This window comes from Hyperolius riggenbachi, chromosome 9 (assembly GCF_040937935.1).
Source record: "Hyperolius riggenbachi isolate aHypRig1 chromosome 9, aHypRig1.pri, whole genome shotgun sequence".
Taxonomy (NCBI): domain Eukaryota; kingdom Metazoa; phylum Chordata; class Amphibia; order Anura; family Hyperoliidae; genus Hyperolius; species Hyperolius riggenbachi.
The window spans coordinates 49,296,930-49,317,596 of NC_090654.1; the positions used below are offsets into that span (position 1 = coordinate 49,296,930).

A 20,667-nucleotide genomic window follows, 5' to 3' on the forward strand; every position below is an offset into this window, starting at 1 on the left:
GTTTGCCCGCAGTGCGTTTCTTTTCTGGTGAAATGTTTGCCCGCAGTGCGTTTCTTTTCTGGTGAAATGTTTGCCCGCATTGCGTTTCTTTTGTACTGACATGTTTGCCCGCATTGCGTTTATTTTGTACTGACATGTTTGCCCGCATTGCGTTTACTTTGTACTGACATGTTTGCCCGCATTGCATTTATTTTATACTGACATGTTGCCCGCATTGCGGTTATTTTGTGCTGACATGTTGTCTATTGCGTTTATTTTCTGGTGTCCGGGGTAACCGTTACTGCATTTATTATTTAATGGTCATAGATGGCTATGTTTGCTGCTTTGTGGTTACGGTATACTATTAGCATCACACAGTTTCTGCACACCCATGATGCAAAGTCTCGTTTGTCCACATCATGGCGTAATCACTGCTTTTTTATGCCTCGCTGTTACATCATTACGTTAGCTCCGCCCATACAATGTCATGGCCACGCCCTTTTTTTCATCGCGGCGCGCGCCGCCTCCCCCCCCCCCCCCACGCCCCCCTCCCCGTCCCAGGTTGGACCCACAAAAATCTGGTCACTCTATACAATGCAGGGAGATCAGGCAAACACTTGACCGCAGTACTCTGCTGCCAACCGCCTGAGCAGCAGCCACCTAGCTCTCATGTTTGCATTGTGGCCGGCGGCGATGGACATGGGCAGCATTGGAGACAGAAAAGAAGAGGAAGCTTCTGCACTGGAGACTAGCGGAGAAATGACTGGCACTGATGGCTGCTGCAATGTGAAGGCGAGCTGGCTACCTATACGAAAAGGGCGTAGGCGTTCAAATTTTGATAGTATGATACCTTGACATCTTATCAATTGTCAATTAATCCTATCAGGTAGTTCAAATTTTGATAGTATGATACTTTGATATCTTATCAAGTGTCAATTAATGCTACCAGGTAGTTCAAATTTTAATAGTATGATACCTTGACATCTTCTTATCAATTGTCAATTAATCCTACCAGGTAGTTCTAATTTTGTCAGTATGATACTTTGACATCTTCTTATCAATTGTCTTTGAATCCTACCTGGTAGTTTAAAATTTAGCAGTATGATACTTTGACATATACAAATTGCTCTACCTAAATAGTCCGGGTAGGGTCCCTTGACAAAGATGATACTTATGGTAGCCACTAATGATCCAATCTTTTTCATCCAATCTTACCAAATCTATGTAGTATAAGGGTAAATTGAGTGAATATACTGAATGGATACTTCAGGCAGTTACCTTATATTACATAGAAATGGTAAGATTGGATGAAAAAGATTGGATCATTAGTGGCCAACCTTAGACATAACACCAGCCCTGTTTACACCTGCAGAATAGATAGAACAAACATGGCACAGATGAAAGTTTACTTCGGGTCTGCTGAAGGTTCTCCAGACATCCGCTGGAGGGCGCATGGAAACCGCACATTCCAGCTGCGCCCAGCTCGGTAGCTTTGAAACCGCCCATATGTTTGAGATCTGCGCATGTGCGCTGTGTTAGGCTGTACCGCGCGTGCCCTGTGTTCCACCAGCGTTCTATCACTGCGCATGCGCCGGCCAACGCCAGCCGGATCCTGTAGCCGCGGCGCATGCGCGGCATGTGTTGTCAGGGGTGACGTGTCCCGGTGACAGGCTGGCAGGAAGTGGCGGAGATCGCTGCACCAGGGGACAGAGATGCTGAAGAAGTTCGACAAGAAGGACGAGGAGTCCGGTGAGGGTCCGGGGGGAGGCCGAGCTGTGGCCTCGGTGGGGGTGGGAGACCGGGGTGCTTTGTATGGGGGGCTGGGAGCACTTCTCATACCCGGCATGCAGGCCAGAGGGGGTTCCTCATCTCCTGACACAGCCATAGGCTGGACAAGTATGTCCCCTGGAGATCAGTCCTGATCACCCGAACCATACCTGCCACCTGCATGGCTTCCAGGGACAGTCAGGTCACTCACCACTGCTAACAAGAGAACCTGTCAGAGCAGCTCTACCAGGACAGGCCCTCACAGACTACACCCTTGTTATTAAATTAGGACTCTGACTTAAAGTTTTTGTGTACTCTTAGACTGGGAGAATTATTTTGCTTTTAAAGATTTTATTAGAACAATCATAGGAAAACTTTCCATAACAATGGAATACATCATAAAAAAAGTTACAACAGACAGTAAACACAATTGTATTGATAATTAGTAAAAAAGTAAAAAAAAAGTCGTGTTGTATCATTAAGTAAAAAGGACAGAGGAACACAGGTTTTAGAGGATATGAGGTCATCATAGGTAATCAATCTCAAAAGAGAACAATAAACTCTCATACAACAACTGGAGGGCTGCATATCTAGTGTCTAATCTTTCTAGGAAATTGAGACTAAAGGTGGGAACCTGGGGGAGTCAGTATCATCAAAGGATAGCTAGTCAAATATTTGTTTAGACATATGTAGTTACTTAGACTAGGATGATTCTGTATTAATATTACTGCTAGCTGTGTTCCCATTCGGCAACTTTCCCCTCACTTCCTGTCTCTGGGTTGCAAAAGGAAGTCAGAGGTAAACTTGCCATTGGAGCGCTAAAAAATTGTCATTTGTGAGAGGCATATGGAGGCTGTCATATTTATTTCATTTTAAACAATACCAGTTACCTGGCTTTCCTGCTGATCCTCTGCCTCTAATACTTTAAGCTATAGACCCTGCTCAAGCATTCAGATTATTATTTAGTATTTATAGAATGCTGATATCTTCTGCAGCGCTGTACAGAATGTATATAGTCTTGTCATTAACTGTCCCTCAGAGGAGCTCACTATCTAATCCTTACCATTGTTATATGTCCATCGTGGTCTTGTGTCAATTTTAGAGGGAAGCCAATTAAGTTAGCTGTATTTTTTGGGGATGTGGGAGGAAACAGATTTCAGGTGTGTGATTCAGACACTACTGCAGCCAAAGAGATCAGCGGGAGGCTGGGCAGTTGGTATTGTTTTAAAGAGAAACCGTGACCAAGAATTGAACTTCATCCCAATCAGTAGCTGATACCCCCTTTTATATGAGAAATCTATTCCTTTTCACAAACGGATCATCAGGGGACTCTGTGTAGCTGATATTGTGGTGAAACCCCTCCCACAAGAAACTCTGAGGACCATGATCCTGGCAGTTTCCTGTCTGTGAACCTTGTTGCATTGTGGGAAATAGCTGTTTACAGCTGTTTCCAACTGCCAAAAAAGCAAGCAGCAGCTACATCACCTGCCAGCAGTAAAAATGTCACCATGTGATAAATGTCAGAATGTTAATCAGGGATTTAAATTTTTTTACTATGGGCAAACAATGGCCTCAATTCACTAACCTTAACTCCTGTCTTTAATAACTCTTCTGAGCTGTATTACAGTTATCACAATTCTATCACCATGGTGATAACTGTAAAACAGCTCAGAAGAGTTATTAAAGACAGGAGTTAAGGTTAGTGAATTGAGGCATTGACTAAATCATTTATACATAATTATTGTAAAAATGAAGCACTTTTTTTATTACATTATTTTCACTGGAGTTCCTCTTTAAAGGAAATAAATATGGCAGTAAGGGGCTTGGTTTTCTTTGTTTTCAACAGCATTTCCTGAACAGCAGTTGCAAAGTCTAACTGACAAAATAGTGTGAAAGTGATTAGGGAGGATGGCTGGTATCTTACTATTTTGGCAGTAAAACTGCTGTTCAAGAAATGCTGTTAAAACAAAGCTAACCCGGAGAAACCCCCATGTAGAGATGGACTGGCCCAAAACGGTTCTGTCAGATTTTAACTGCCTACTTTTTTTTGCAATAGTGGTCCTTTAACCTGCCTGGCGTTCTATTAAGATCGCCAGGGAGGCTGCGGGAGGGTTTTTTTTTAATAAAAAAAAAACTATTTCATGCAGCCAACTGAAAGTTGGCTGCATGAAAGCCCACTAGAGGGCGCTCCGGAGGCGTTCTTCCGATCGCCTCCGGCGCCCAGAATAAACAAGGAAGGCCGCAATGAGCAGCCTTCCTTGTTTTGCTTACATCGTCGCCATAGCAATGAGCGGAGTGACGTCATCGACGTCAGCCGACGTCCTGACGTCAGCCGCCTCCGATCCAGCCCTTAGCGCTGGCCGGAACTTTTTGTTCCGGCTACGCTGGGCTCAGGCGGCTGGGGGGACCCTCTTTCGCCGCTGCTCACCGGCGGATCGCCGCAGAGCGGCGGCGATCAGGCAGCACACGCGGCTGGCAAAGTGCCGGCTGCGTGTGCTGCTTTTTATTTGAGCCAAATCGGCCCAGCAGGGCCTGAGCGGCAGGCTCCGGCGGTACTGGACGAGCTGAGCTCGTCCAGACCGCCCAGCAGGTTAACCTCCTTGGCGGTTATCCCCAGCTAGGGTCGGGGCTGAAAACCGCAGCAAAGAGCGGTAATCCCAACCTCTGCTTGGGGTAGCTGCCGGAGGCTGTGTGCAGTGTATAGTGCGCAGCGGGCGGTTTTACATACCTCCTGGGGGATCCCGATGTCGGCCGCCATACTTCTACTTCTTCCTCTTCTCTCCCTAGCAGCATGATTTTATTTCCAGGTTTTAGGGTCTGAAAGGGTGCAAAAAAAAAAATTGCACCGCTTTTAGACCCTAAAATACAGAAAGAATCATACCGCCAAGGGGGTTAAAGAGGAACTCCAGTGAAAATAATGTAATTTTAAAAAAAAAGTGCTTAATTTTTACAATAATTATGTATAAATTTTTTAGTCAGTGTTTGCCCTGTGTAAAAGCTTTCCTCTTCCTGATTTACATTCTGACATTTATCAGATGGTGACATTTTTATTGCTGGCAGGTGATGTCACTGGAAGTAGCTGCTGCTTTATTTTGGCAGTTGTAAACAGCTATTTCCAATAATGTAACAAGGTTCACAGACAGGAAACAGCCAGGACCATGGTCCTCAGTTTCCTGTGGGAGGGGATTCACCACAATATCGGCCATTCAGAGTCCCCTGGTGATCCGTTTGTGAAAAGGAATAGATTTCTCATGGGAAAGGTAATATCATCTACTGATTGGGATGAAGTTCAATTCTTGGTCACGGTTTCTCCTTAACATTGAGGCAGCACTCCTCGTCTGACAGGAATGCGGCCATGCCTGTGCAGTAGCCCAGAGTCTCTCATGCCTGAGGAGGCATGAGGCCCTAATGGTATTACTGACAAGCCCTTGTCTGTAATATTCTGGGGGTCCATGCATTGCGACGAGGGACCGGAAGATGGTGTGGGAAGACTCATTAGGATCTAGAGGTTTCCCTCTTTTTAGATACATATTTATTTTTTGAAGTTTGTGACGCCTCGGGTACACTTTTTCATTTTCTTTACTATGAAGTAAGCAGGATAGTTGTAGATAAATTACATCAAAGTGGGTTTACCTCCCAAACTCCTACCCTTGTTCGTCTATCTCTTAGAATGGGTGAGCTGTAAGTGTCGCATGGGCATTTCCTGCTTGCTTTTCTCGGCACACTTGATGTTACTGCCACAGTGTTCTCCCCAGAAAATTTTTCCAGCCGGGTGGCATGAAAAAGTAGCGGGGTAAGGCGAGATGAGAGAATGCAGGGCCGGTGCCTCTGTGAGCAACTATGCTTACAGCTGATGACAGCCGGGTGCTCACCAAAACTAGCTGGGTGGAGCAACTGGCTGTAAGAGCCTGGGGAGAACACTGCTGCAATCCAAGAAGGTGTGGAGAGATGGCTGAGGGAAGCAGTATGGGCCTTTTTCCTCTGCTTGCATTCCAGTGTTATTTTCGGATGTGTTTTGCCGATTGCTCTGCTACCAGAAAAATAGCAATCGTGGTGTGTTGCTCCATTATGTGATCCGACTTGATTTGATTTTCCACAAATGTTGTCCCTGCTGCAGTATTTTGACCAATTGCATTTGGGTTCAAGTCAGTGGGAGCTTTGAAAATTGAAAAATGCAAATACACCACCCGATAATCATTGCTGGCCAGCAGACGCTCTCTACCTGTGTCTTTATTCTGTACCCTCCCTCTGCTGACTAGACACAGCACCCAGGCAATAGCTGAGTCACTTCAGCAGAAAGGGGGGGGGGGGGGGGGTTGGCAGAGTGAAGACACAGACGGAGAGATTCTTGACAGCAGTGATTACATTTGCCTGATTAGCCAGAGATGAGCAAGCCTGTACTGCTCTCTGCAGCAAAGGTAAACATTTTTATACACTGGAAATACTTTCAAATGTTCTTTTAATTACCTAAGAGTATTTACTGAAATTTTATTTTTCACAGTATGATCCCACTTTTGAGGACATCTGAGCTGCAAGAGAAATTAAAGGGGTTCTGTGGAGTCCTTCAAAAAAAAAAAAAAAAAAAAGACACTTACCTGGGGCTTCTATCAGCCCCCTGTAGATGACATGTCCCGCACCGTCCTCCTCTGATCACTCATTTCCCGCCGCCGCTCCCTGTCTAATTACGTGTGTCACGTGGCTGCGTGGCCATGGCTGGCCACGTGCGTGCTTGCGGCTCCGGGAGCTAACTGCGCAGGCGCAGTACAAGAAAACCTCATACTGCATCCGGGAGCTAACTGCGCAGGCGCAGTACAAGAAAACCTCGTACTGTGCCTTCGCAGTAAGCTCCCGGAGACATGAGCGGGAGCGCACATTATTCGTCTTGTTAGAAGAATGACTGGTGCCGGCGGCGGGGAACGAGTGATCAGAGGAGGACGGCGCGGGACATGACAGCTACAAGGGGCTGATAGCAGCCCCAGGTAAGTTTCTGTTTTTGTTTATTGAAAGACTCCACAGAACCCCTTTAAGCTTTAGTTACCTGGGGCTTCTTCCTGCCCCTGCAATAAATCTGGTTATTTGCTTTAGTTCCGCTGTGCGCCAATAGCCACTCTAAAATATCCATTACCACTGCTATGATTGTTGGCTTCTGCCCATGCGTTGGCCCGTTTGCACACCTCCCTTGATCACACTGCTGTAAAGCATTCTGCACTTGCTCAGTTCACAAAGATTAAAATTGTGCAAGTACAGAACGCTCCCAGCTGCGTAAGCATGATCGAGAGAGGCACGCATGCGCAGAAGCCAGCTGTGGTCGGGGATCTTTAAGGGCCCATTTCCACTATCGTGAATTCGCATGCGTTTGCCGCATGCGGGTTCGCATAGCCAATACAAGTGAATGGGACTGTTTCCACTTGTCAGAATTTCTGAGCGTTTTCGTCCGCGTCAAAAATTTGCATGGCAGAGCCATCAGAATTCGCATACCACATACCGCTATGCGTTTGTATGTGAATTTTCATGCGAATTCGCATGCAATGAATTGAAAAGCACACAGGCACTGCCATGGTTAAATTCGCATACAGCGTCATGAAAATTCGCATACAAACGCATGTGAAATTCGCATCCGCATGCAAATTTTTTCCGCGGCGATTCGCACCGCCCAAGTGGAAATGGGCCCTTAGAGGGGCTAGCATTGCACTGATAGACTGCTAGGGAGCTGGAAGAAGATCCAGGTAGCTTTTCTCTTTAAAGAGGATCTGTGAGCCATACTATTTTAGAAAAAAACACATATATAAGTAGATAAATATTTGTTCTACTTGCTTAACATGTATTGCACTGTCCACGTTTTAATTTTAGTGATTTTTCTACAGTAAAAAAAGAGAAAATTCTTCTTAGCATTTCCCATTTTAACTGGCTATTTTTAAGCCAATCCTGATGTCATTTCCCCCCTTACTCTCCTTTGCCTGATTTGCCCGCCCTTCACTATAGAAAGTGCATTGTCACAGCATGAGAAATATTGGCCAATCAGAGAGAAACAGAGGTGTGGGAGGGGAAACAGGAGGCAAAGAGGCATCAGCCAAACAGTAGGGAAGTAGAGAAACAAAAAAGGACAACCCAACATGCCCTGCAACTTCCTTTTTGTGTACCAAATAAGAGTCGGGTAAACTGGGGAATGATCATTTATCAACAAGAAAAGTAATAGTAATTTTAACTTTTGGATTGCCTGGTTAGCAAACTTATTACTTGTTTACCAGATAAAAATAAAGAATTGATTTTATGCCCGACAGTTACACTTTAAGCTTGGATGTCCTTTAATATATACACTCACCTAAAGGATTATTAGGAACACTTGTTCAATTTCTCATAAATGCAGTTATCTAATCAACTAATCTCATGGCAGTTACTTCAATGCATTTAGGGGTTTGGTCCTGGTCAAGACAATCTCCTGAACTCCAAACTGAATGTCAGAATGGGAAAGAAAGGGGATTTAAGCAATTTTCAGCGTGGCATGGTTGTGGTGCCAGATGGGCCGGTCTGAGTATTTCACAATCTGTTCAGTTACTGGGATTTTCATGCACAACCATTTCTAGGGTTTACAAAGAATGGTGTGAAAAGGGAAAAACGTCCAGTATGCGGCAGTCCTGTGGGCAAAAATGCCTTGTTGATGCTAGAGGTCAGAGGAGAATGGGCCGACTGATTCAAGCTGATAGCAACGTTGACTGAAATAACCACTCGTTGCAACCGAGGTATGCAGCAAAGCATTTGTGAAGCCACAACACGCACAACCTTGAGGCTGTTGGGCTACAACAGCAGAAGACCCCACCGGGTACCACTCCTCTCCACTACAAATAGTAAAAAGAGGCTACAATTTGCACGAGCTCACCAAAATTGGACAGTTAAAGACTGGAAAAATGTTGCCTGGTCTGATGAGTCTCGATAGTCAGAATTTGGCATAAACAGAATGAGAACATGGATCCATCATGCGTTGTTACCACTGTGCAGGCTGGTGGTGGTGGTGATGTAATGGTGTGGGGGATGTTTTCCTTGGCACACTTTAGGCCCCTTTGTGCCAATTGGGCATCGTTTAAATGCCATGGACTACCTGAGCATTGTTTCTGACCATGTCCATCTCTTCATGACCACCATGTACCCATCCTCTGATGGCTACTTCCAGCAGGATAATGCACCATGTCACAAAGCTCGAATCATTTCTAATTGGTTTCTTGAACATAATGAGTTCACTGTACTAAAATGGCCCCCACAGTCACCAGATCTCAACCCAATAGAGCATCTTTGGGATGTGATGGAACGGGAGCTTCGTGCCCTGGATGAGCATCGCACAAATCTCCATCAACTGCAATATGGGCCAACATTTCTAAAGAATGCTTTCAGCACCTTGTTGAGTCAATGCCACGTAGAATTAAGGCAGTTCTGAAGGCGAAAGGGGGTCAAACACCGTATTAGCATGGTGTTCCTAATAATCCTTGACAGTGACCAGAAATTATGTCCTTACAGTAATCAAATTTGGTCAACAAACCAGTAGCTGAGTCATTAATTAGCTGCTAGTTAACTGATCGGCAGCTTTCTCATTAGCTCTTGATGTCAAATGACAGTTTGTGTATTCCTTAAAATGATTTAGCTCACCACTGGTCCCAAGGATAGGAAGACCCAATGGAGACATGAACAATGAAAAGCTGATAGAGATTCTAGCTCCTCGCTGCCTAGCAGAAAAAACTGCAACTTTGTAAACATGCATTGGGTCCACACTGCCAGGGAAATGCCAGGAGTGCCACCCATCTGAACAGAACATTGTGTACATAATTGCCCCTCCACTTCAGGGAATTAAGACTGTGGCTAAGCAGTCACGTGTGCCACCTAAGAGAGACTAAAACAAACAAAAATTGCTGTTTTTACCTGCTAGTTCACTTCAGTCCTCTCATTAGATCTAAACCGCCGCATCCTCGCAGCAAAACGAGCGCTTTAGACCCCCCAAATCCCCCGAGGGGGGGGGGGCAATCCGTCTGGCGCTTCCTGGAAGGGGCAGAGCTTTCAGCTGCAGCTCTGCCTCTCCTGATGTCAATTGCCGCGGATCGCAGCCTCTCCCCGCCCCTCTCACGCTTCCTTCACAGAGAGGGGCGGGGAAAGGCGGAGATCCGCGTGGCGATTGACGGCAGGAGAGGCAGAGCTGCAGCAGAATGAGACTTCTGAAGCGAACGAGCAAGTAAAAAAACTAAAAATAGCAATTTTTGCTCGCTTCAGAGTCTCATTAGGTGTAAACCACCACATAACGAGCGCTTTAGACACCCTAAATCCCTGTGCAAACATCCACGACCAACTTGGACATGGATTCTGCTACCCTTAGAGGCAGAGCTTTCTGCTGCAGCTCTGCCTCTCCTGTCGTCAAATCGCCACGCGGGTCTCCGCCTTTCCCCAAAGTACAATACAGAGTTGCGGTCGTGCTGATCCACCCAGCTCTGTGCATTGTCCGTTCCCCTCCCCCCAGTCCTCGTAATGTGAAAAATCTGACTGTTGGCTAAAGTCACATCTTCAAGCAGGAAGAGGCGGGCTTGCTTTGATGTTCCCGCCTACCACCCTCCCATTTTCTGCTCCATTCACACCCCTTAAGACGGGGTGTCAAACTCAAATACAAAGTGGGCTGACACTGAACACTGGGACCTAGCCGTGGGCCCAACCTCATTGTCTACTGGCCACCTTATAAAGTTCCCTGGTGTCTAGTGGTTCCCCTCTCTCCCCTTTACAGCTATCTGGTGTCTAGTGGTCCTCCCTCCCATACACAGATCCTTGGTGTCTAGTGGCCCCCACCCTCCCCTATACAGTTCCCTAGTGTTTAGCGCTTTCCCCCTACCTCCCCCATATGGCTTCCATGTTGTTCTAGAGCTTCACCTCCAGTATAGCTTCCCTGGTGCTCTACAGTGGGCCAAACATAATGCAAAGTGGGGAAACTACTTGAGGACCAAATGTAATTGCTCTGAGGGCCAGATTTGGCCCACGGTCCGGAGTTTGACATGTATGCCTTAAGAGCATATAATGGGATGGTGATAGAAGAGTACATCGCAGCAAGGCTGTCTCTTCCTGTCTGAAAATTTGACTTTAGCAAAAAGTCAGATTTTCCACATTGTGTGATAAGCAAGAATGTGAAGCACACCATCTGCTAACTTCATACTACTCCTGCCGCGATCAATGCAGACAAGAATGGTCTTTTAGGATTACTGTTCAGTCGATAAAATGATTGAACATTCATTTAGAGGGCCTTCATTTGTAATAGATTTTTGGTACATTTTTTTAGTTACTATTGACAATTTATTGACTGACAACTGATCTTTTAAACATATGGTATGGGAATCATTACTCTCATTTACAAAAAAATCTATCACTTAAAGTGTACCTGTTGGAGGGAAAAAAGTGCCCCTAAGGTATACTCACCTCGGGAGTGGGGGGCTTCTCGATCTTCCAGAGGCTTCCCCATCTTGCACCGGACCGATCCAGCGATGGAACCCCCCCCCTCCCCACTTGCACATGTGCACTAGCACAGACCTTTAAAGAGAAACCGTGACCAAGGATTGAACTTCATCCCAATCAGTAGCAGCATCTCTTTCCACTGACCTCACCTGCCAGCAGTAAAAATGTCACCATGTGATAAATGTCAGAATGTAAGTCGGGGAGAGGAAAGATTTTACAATGAGCAAACACTGATTAAATAATTTATACATAATTATGGTAAAAATGAAGAACTTTTTTATTACATTATTTTCACTGGAGTTCCTCTTTAACCACTTCACCTCCCTTGCTACGCTTATCTACTCCCCACAAAACTTTATCTGAAGCTCAGGGGAGTAGATAGGCGTACTTGTGGTAAACAGTGTGCTGTATGCCCAATAAGCTATCTGATTATGTATATAGGGTATCATTTTAACCGTGACAAGTGAGAGAATAGATTTTGTGGTGTTTGACAACTGAGGGCTAAGTCATGTGATTTTTTTTTTTTTTTTTTTTACTGGAAAAAAACTACATGAAAATAACAGTTTTATTGCTTTTCATTCACTCTATACCCCTAAATAAATACTTGTAAAAAAAACAAAAGTGACAGCATTGAAAAGAGAATACATAGTTACCCTTGGGATTTAGCTTTTAAAATAGGTATGCCATGAGAGTGTATTACTGTTAATCATGAAGATAAGGGCTTTTCATTACTGATAGAGTACAATGAGAAAGCAAAAATCACAAACCAGAAACTAATATATTATTGCCATACATTGTACTAGGAACATTATTTAAATGTTGAGATAACCAGGACAAATTAGCAAATACAATGTGTGGGTTTTACCTATGGTAACATTGTTTATTTAAAAAATATAGTGGATGGAAATGGAGAAATAGTGTATTTTTTCTTTTTTTTTTCTCATTTTTCGCCAAAAAATGCACAGATAATAACATAATTACTAAAAGCAAATATCACCCTCACAAACCATAATTTGTGGCAAAAAAAACAAGATATAGATCATTTACATCTGATGAGTAGCAATAAAGTTATTGGTGAATGAATGGGAGGAGCGCTGAAATGTGAAAATTGCTTTGGTTTTTAAGCAAAAAACCCTTTGGTGCTGAAGTGGTTAAAGAGGATGTAAAGAGGAACTCCAGTGAAAATAATATAAAAAGTGCTTCATTTTTACAATAATTATGTATAAATTATTTAGTTAGTGTTTGTCCATTGTAAAATCCTTCCTCTCCCTGATTTACATTCTGACATTTATCACATAGTGACATTTTTACTGCTGGCAGGTGAGGTCAATGGAAGTAGATGCTGCTTGCTTTTTTGGCAGTTGGACACAGCTGTAAACAGCTATTTCCCACAATGCAACGAGGTTCATAGGCAGGAAGCTGTTAGGACCATGGTCCTCAGAGTTTCCTGTGGGAAGGGGTTTCATCAAAATATCATCCATACAGAGCCCCCTGATGATCCGTTTGTGAAAAGGAAACAATTTCTTATGTAAAAGGAGGTATCGGCTACTGATTGGAATGAATTTCAATTCTTGGTCATGGTTTCTCTTAAAAGTGTAACTGTCGGGCATAAAATTAAAAATCAATTCTTTAGTTTTATCTCTATTACTTTTCTTGTTTATAAATGATCATTCCCCAGTTTACCTGACTTTACGTTTTTTTTTTTTTGCTTCTTTACTTCCCCTCAGACTTAACTAATTTACAAAAGCAAAAAAGGACAACCCAGCATGCCCTGCAACTTCTTTTTAACGTACCAAATAAGAGTCAGGTAAACTGGGGAATGATCATTTATAAACAAGAAAAGTAATAGAGATTTTAACTTTTGGATTGCCTGGTTAGCAAACTTATTACTTGTTTACCAGATAAAAATAAAGAATTGATTTGTGATTTTATGCCTGACAGTTACACTTTACGTGAGCAACTGTGACTTCCCATCACTGATAAATATGCAAATTATCTGTTTATGCCCCTGAAGCCAGGCTTACATCCAGAACCGCTGGTGTATAGCAAGCCTATAGCTTATCAATGTTACAGAGCCACATCAACCCAGCCTGCAGACAGCCTGTTTCAGACCGTTTGTCCTCATCAGTGCATGACAGGATAGATATGGCTCTATGGGATAGGTGCTTGCACCAGTACAACAGAATCCCCAAGCAGCTTGCGGTGACACAGAACCACTAGGAAAGTATAGGGGACTAAAAGACAGAAATTGCCCTCCCACTAAAAAGCAACGCTCAGTGTAATTAAACTATTCCTACCACAGAACTGCATGAGCCGGGGAGGGGGAAAGTTCTGCTTTAAGGATTCTATGCATCCAAGGTTTCTCATGCAGGTTGTAGTGTGTGTGATGTCCCCAGAATATAGGATTTCTCTGACCGTTTCTATTTTGTTGTTTTAGGTGGCGGCTCTAATCCTTTCCAACACCTTGAAAAGAGCGCCGTTCTCCAGGAGGTGAGCTTGTGTCTCCTCTCTGTCTCCATATCAGACATCCTCCTTGTTATGGGAGCCTGAGCACCCCAGACCATGGTTAGGCAGAGTGTGTTGCCACCTCCTATAGGGACACCTGGCTTGGCTTTTATTCCCCTTTAGAGATGAAAGCAGATACTTCAGTCTGGGAGAAAATATCAGGCACTACAGCCGGATTGTGTGATCGTCTTCTCATGCCTGTTGGGTGGTTACAGTCAATTGTTTCCAATTAGTACCAAACTGCCAAAATGACAGCTATATAATGCATATGTGAAGCTGCAACATGAGTGAGCTGTACACTTCCATAGTACTTATAATTGCCGCTCGGTGTAATGCTACCATGCAATTTCCCGTCAGATTGACGCGTTAAACCAATAATTTACGACATGTCGCGATCTGCTCACGATTGATGGATTTTTAGATCTAGGGCATAAAATCAACCCCGTTATTGATCAGGAGAAGATTGGAAATTATTGGTTTCACCCATCAATGTGACGGGAAATTGCATGGTGTGTACCAAGCGTAAGCCGTAAGTGACACCAGAGTAGCTGCACTGATTGCCTGCTGGTGTGAGATAAAGTATGAGGTCAGAAGTTCTGCTAGTGAGCACGTCTGATGTTCTCCTGTGGTCCTTTCTTGCTTGGCTGATAACCCGCGTGGTGCCCCAATAGTGCACAGGGCAAATCATTCCCTTACTTAGCGGAACTTATTGTTATGTCTACATTACTTGTGATACGATTCAGAGGTTTGTGTGCCGCCTCTCATTCCTGTCACTGCTTTCTGTGTTAGGCTCGTCTGTTTAACGAGACTCCGATCAACCCTCGAAAATGTGCTCATATCTTGACCAAGATCCTGTACCTGATAAACCAGGTAGGTCCTTCTTGCTGGCGTCCTCATCCAACGTTGTGGTGTGTTTCGTTTTTCGTTGGAAAGGATTGGAAAGGAAGGGTTATATATGGCTCCTTTCTAAGACAAATGTTTATTTTATGGTTTTTATCCCTTATTAGAGACTCGCAAGTGCTCCAGGACAATTTATTTTAACACATTTTTTTAATTTTTTATTTGTTACATTTCCTTGCTACTAATTAGTACTGCTGTAAGGTGTATGTATGGCCACTTGTCACTAGGGGGCAGTGTGAGACAATAAAAGAGGACTTCAGTTTCTATATCCTCTGCTAGCAGAGAGACATCAAAACATTCCAAGAATTTACAGCACAGTTTCTGTCGGCTGAGGTCAAAAGCAGTGCACTGTATCTCAAATCAGAAAATGCCTTTGTAGCTGCTAATGGGTTAAAGCAAACCTGAAGCCAGCTGTGAAAAATAAAAAAGTTATACTCTCCTATTTAGAGGGAAGACTGGATCCCATAGAGCCTTCCCAGTCCTTGCTATGTCCCACTGTTCTAGCTATGTCCTCAGTTAAAATTTGGCACCTTCGGGATTCCTCTGAAGGCTTCGGAAACTCTTGTATCCCCAAGTGCTTCTGAAGACGTGCGACTCCGTACTGTACATGCGTGAGCCCAGACTTGTGGGAGTGCATAATGGATCTGCTGGTCTTCAGGAATATTCAGGGCACAAGTACTTCTGAAGCCTGCCCGAGGAGGTTGAAGACATATTAGACCTGCTGGTTGAGGAATTTCCAATCAATCGTACAATCCACATAGGACTCGACCCTCCATGGATGATTCAACTGGTATTTATTGCATTCATTAGCGGTGATATAGCACACTGAAAGCACTTCAGTGTGCTATATCACCGCTAATGAATGCAATAAATACCAGTTGAATCATCCATGGAGGGTCGAGTCCTATGTGGATTGTACGATTGATTGGAACTTTTACGAGGGGTTTGATGGACCTCTTACCGCACTGGACTCCCCACAACATTTGAAATAGCTCTGTGGCCGGCAGGTACTATTGCACAGTGGGTTGAGGAATTTCACCAGGACAGCAGAGAAATGAGAACACGGAGAGAGGTCCGGGAAGGCTCTATGGAATCCACAGTCTTCCCTCTGAATTCCCCCCCCCCCCCACCACACGCACGCACGCACGCACACACACACACACTGCTTACTTCTAGTTCACTTTAATCACTTAAGGACCACCGACTTTTCCCCCCAGTGACCAGGCTATTTTTCACAATTAAGGCCACTGCAGCTTTAAGGGCTTGCTGCAGGGCGGTACAACTCGGCACACAAGTGATTTGCCCCACCCCCTCTACCCCCTTTCTGCCCACCAACAGAGATTTCTGTGGGCTGTGATCGCTCCTAGGATGTTTATTTTTTGAACAATATTTCTTTCTTTTCTTTTTTTTTTTTTCTTTTTTTTTTTTCTTTTTTTACAATAAATACTACTAATTTATATCAGCCCCTCCCTCCCCCCACAAGCCAATCAGCAATCAGCTTACATAGGTTTCAGCCTAAGAAAGCCAATTGCTCTCCTGCCTCCCAGGGGGACAGCCGTGTCACATGGCTGTTCCCAGTACAGCGCTGCCTTAGATCGCAGCGCTGTAAATTGATGGCAGCTTCACAGTCTAACAGTCTCCTAGCGGCGATCGCCGCTGGGAGACTGATGACAGAGCGGAGCTCCATCATTCAAGCAGATTGGCTTTAGGCGATCCTGGGGCTGCCGCCGCAATCACGCCCTTTGGCGTGACGCGGTTGTCTAGAAGTTAAACCCTATTCCAAGGACTTTATTTTCATTTTTTTAACTCTCTTTAGAATTTTTTTTTTTTTTTTTGTGAAGAGGTGGAGGATGTCAACAAATATAATTTACTAGGATGTCTTTGGGTCATGGGAGGATCTGAACTGTGACACTGCAGACTGAGAGTACTAATCTGCTGCCTCTGTGCTGGCCAGGCCACAGCAATGTCACATGATAGAGATGGGCCAGGCTACCATTCCCTGTGAATCTCTTTATAATGGGGAACACACTTGTGCTCATTGTAGAATATTTACTTTAACTGTCAATGTCAGTACGGACCTGAACTCAGAACTTCCTCTCTCCTTTAAAAGATACGCAACAGCATAACAACCTTTAAGCCTTATCTACACGGGTAGATGAGGCTGCAATCCGGCGGCTCGATTAGCCGCCGGATCGCCTCTTCCGCACGCCCGCCGCGCCCCCTCGCGTGCGCCGCATTCGATTCCCCGCTCGTCCCCGCCGGCGCCGCTTATCTTCCGCTCGATTCCCTGACATTGTCCCCTCGCGGGGAGCGAGCAGGGAATCGGCGGTGCGGAGATCCGTCCTGTCGGATCTTATCAATCCGCATCTACTCGTGTAGATGCAGCTTTACAGAAAGACATTTCCTTATTACAGCTGATAGTAGTCCTGCAATCAATCTAAAATGTATCTACTTCCTACTTTCATGGAAGCAGACATATTGTTAACATCCTGTGTTTACAAATTAGCTGCTCTGCTGAGGCAGCCAGCTAACACAGCTGACAGATCAAATTACACTGGAGATTAGGCACAGATGAGGGGGAATAAGACAGGCTAAACTCTCTAAATACATACAGGGTGCATTTATCTGTGTTTTCCTTCTGTCCTGTGCAAGAGTTCAGGTTCACTTACTTAACAATCAGCCTTGTCTGTAGTTTTCTTCACAGATGTGTTTTGTTTTTGTTTTTTTAAATATGGTGATCAAAGAGATTCTTACATGCATTGGATAGATAACATATGTAAGTTTAAAACATTTGTTTAGAACAAGCCATCATTTTATTTATTTAAATTGTGATACAATTGCTGTGCTGCCTGTGGCCACATACTGTATATATTTGTTTCCAACTCTGCTGAAAGCTAGATAATGCGTGTGTCCTTTTCCCTATAGGGTGAGCACATGGGGGCTACAGAAGCCACAGAGGCCTTCTTCGCTATGACCAAGCTCTTCCAGTCTAATGATGTAAGTGGCTCCTAAACAAGACTTCTTGAAAGCTTTAGAAATGTAGGAAACTGTAAGGGCCCTTTTCCCCCAGCGCGTTTGCGCTGGCTGAATCGCAAAGTCGCAAACCGCTAGCGATTTTACAATCGCTACGGTTTGCTTTTTAACATAGGAATCGCGGTAGGTCATTTCCACTACCACGATTAGTTTTTTACCCGAACGCGAACGCGCGGCGGAGCGATATTTGCCGCGATTTTGCTATGCAGTGCATAGCATAGCAAAATCGCGGCCGCAAAACCTCGGGGAATCGCCGGTTTTGCGATTCAGCAATCGCTAGCGTTCAGCGTGAATGCTAGCGACTGCAGGTGGAAAAGGGCCCTAACTGCCTAACACGGCTAGCTGGAGTTGTGGAAAGGCAACACAGGCTGTAAGCTAGGGCGACAAAGATTTTGCTGCAGGATTCCTCATGTCTGACACATGTCTAGTTTTTTTTCTTTTTTACAAGTGACAAAGTATAAAGGAGTATTTTTTGTTTAACTGTACATTTTGTTGCTTATCCTGCTTGGATTACAAAAATGTTAGTCTGTTTTCTTCCCTATTGTTATAAGCTGAGAGATGAGGTACCGGAGTAGAGACTTTCTGTAATAATTAGAGTATTAGAATTGTTGTACTCCTCTCTATTTCCACATGCTCACTCTCATCCCACTTTCATCTCTTGTGGGAGCTTTAAATTTAAATAGTTTTTTGCTTTTAGGTCATCTTTCAATATTAATCTGAATAAAAAGATTGGGAGAGAGAACATGAATGTTCTGGAAGCAGAATAGACACGGATCTGTTGTTTTACGGGCAGTATAGCTACGCTGACCTAGGGGCAGAGCACAGCTGCTGTCTTGTTGCTTGAAGCTGAGGAATAGTGGTAATTCCTTTGCCATCATCAGCCATTCAGTGGATTTCACTTTGACTTGTTACAGAAACATGACATTCGAGATTGGTTGTGAAATAAACATTATTATTCTTCTCATGGTCTTGTATGTTTTCACAGCCTACCCTTCGCAGAATGTGCTACCTCACCATAAAGGAGATGGCAAGCATATCTGAGGACGTCATTATCGTCACTAGTAGGTGAGTAGCTTGTTCATTGCTCCCAATCATCTGCCACTCTTAACTGCGTACACCAGCCTTTCTCAACTTTTTTACCTTGGAGGAACCCTGTAAATAACTTTTGGATCTCAAGGAACCCCTGCAAACAATTTTTAGGTCTCGAGGAACCCCTGCATGTATTTTTCAGGAGGCATGGTCTTTAAGTAGGTTAGGCTGCTAATTTCACTATCTCCAATTACACTGCCACTCATTATACTGTCTCCTGACCCCCCAATTTAGTGCTTCTTGTTACAGTACCACCTATTATAGTGTGCTCTATTATACTTCCCCCACGATGGGGTAAAACGCTGAGGAACCCCTGCAGAGTCCTCAAGGAACCCTGGTTGAGAAAGCCTGGCGTACACAGTTGCATTTTCTGTGACTTGAAAAATGGGGAGGCGACCCAGCATCGGATGGAGGGGCGGGGCTAGCACCAGCTTCAGCGCTGTAGCTCTTCCGCCTTGCACGCCTGTAATTTAATAATTAAGTGGTGTTTAGGGGGATGAAAGTGTCGGACTAGATCTGGCAATGGCACCTAGTGATTAGCCAAAATCCGCCCACGTAATTTTTAAATTATGTGGTGCAGAGGATTGCGCCGGCGGCAATCAACGTGTCAGACTTGTCTGTCACCTAGCGGTAACCATTTTACCCATGATGGATTACGTTCATTGGATCTGTGCAAGAAAGGGCTAATGTCCGACATAGGATTGGAAAGGGTTAATGCAAATATAGTAGAGTCCCAGTTATACGGAACTCAACTAACCAGAAGTCTCAACCAACAGCACAAATTGCTGGCAGTACTCAAAGTGGTGAAAGCCAAATTCTTAGGCTCTTTGTGGGCTCTGCAGTGCTTAAACACCAGGTTCCACCGCTGTTCCTCTCAAGGTTAATACACCTTTAATTACTGCATTTTAACATTTAATACAGAGTTTATGGTATGTATATAGAGTGAGGTATAGTACTGTATTAACTGGGCCTATTTCTAACATTGAGTCCCAAGTAACCAGAAAGCACACTGGCATCAGCCAATCCCCTTTAGTGCCAGATAACTGTAACTCAGCATATCACCTGAACAGGCAGTTGTCCTGCAAGCCTTAACCACTTCACCACTGAGGGGTTTTACCCCCTGAGCACCAGAGCAATTTTCACCTTTCAGCGCTCCTTCCATTCATTCGTCTATAACTTTATTATTACTTATCGCAATGAAATGAACTATATCTTGTTTTTTTCGCCACCAATTAGGCTTTCTTTAGGTGGGACATTATGCCAAGAATTATTTTTTTCTAAATGTGTTTTAATGGGAAAATAGGAAAAATGTGGGGAAAAAAATAATTATTTTTCAGTTTTCGGCCATTATAGTTTTTAAATAATGCATGCTACTGTAATTAAAACCCATGAAACGTATTTGCCCTTTTGTCCCGGTTATAAAACCATTTAAATTATGTCCCTATCACAATGTTTGGCGCCAATATTTTATTTGGAAATAAAGGTGCATTTTTTTCAGTTTTGCGTCCATCCCTAATTACAAGCCCATAGTTTATAAAGTAACAGTGTTATACCCTCTTGACATAAATATTTAAAAAGTTCAGTCCCTAAGGTAACTATTTATGTATTTTTTTTAATTGTAAATTTTTTAATTTTTTTTTAATTAAAAAAAAAAAAAAAATGGGGAGTGTGGGAGGTAATGAGTTAATTTTATGTGTAAAAGTCATTTATTTGTATGTGAAAAATGTGTAGGGTGTAGTTTACTATTTGGCCACAAGATGGCCACAGTAACTTTTTGTTTTAATGCGACCTCCAAGCTTCCTTCCGGAAGCTTGGAGGAAGAATAAGGAGGCTGGACACGTGAGTTTTTTTCTCACAATGATCGCGCTGCCCATAGGAGAGCAGCTGATCATTGCGGGGCTTAGATCAACGAACGGGAAT

General features: G+C 44.0%; 1 protein-coding gene across 1 annotated transcript in view; it reads left to right on the forward strand.

Annotated features, from left to right (window-relative positions):
- The first annotated feature begins 1,599 nt into the window (after positions 1-1,599).
- The window catches only part of COPG1 (COPI coat complex subunit gamma 1), a 51,442-nt gene continuing 32,374 nt past the window's right edge, over positions 1,600-20,667 (forward strand). Inside the window, exons 1-5 of the mRNA XM_068252701.1 lie at positions 1,600-1,728; positions 13,658-13,710; positions 14,515-14,595; positions 17,551-17,622; positions 18,644-18,723. Of these exons, the coding sequence (XP_068108802.1) occupies positions 1,692-1,728; positions 13,658-13,710; positions 14,515-14,595; positions 17,551-17,622; positions 18,644-18,723 (323 nt within the window). The 5' untranslated portion in view covers positions 1,600-1,691. The remainder of the gene's footprint in view (positions 1,729-13,657; positions 13,711-14,514; positions 14,596-17,550; positions 17,623-18,643; positions 18,724-20,667) is intronic.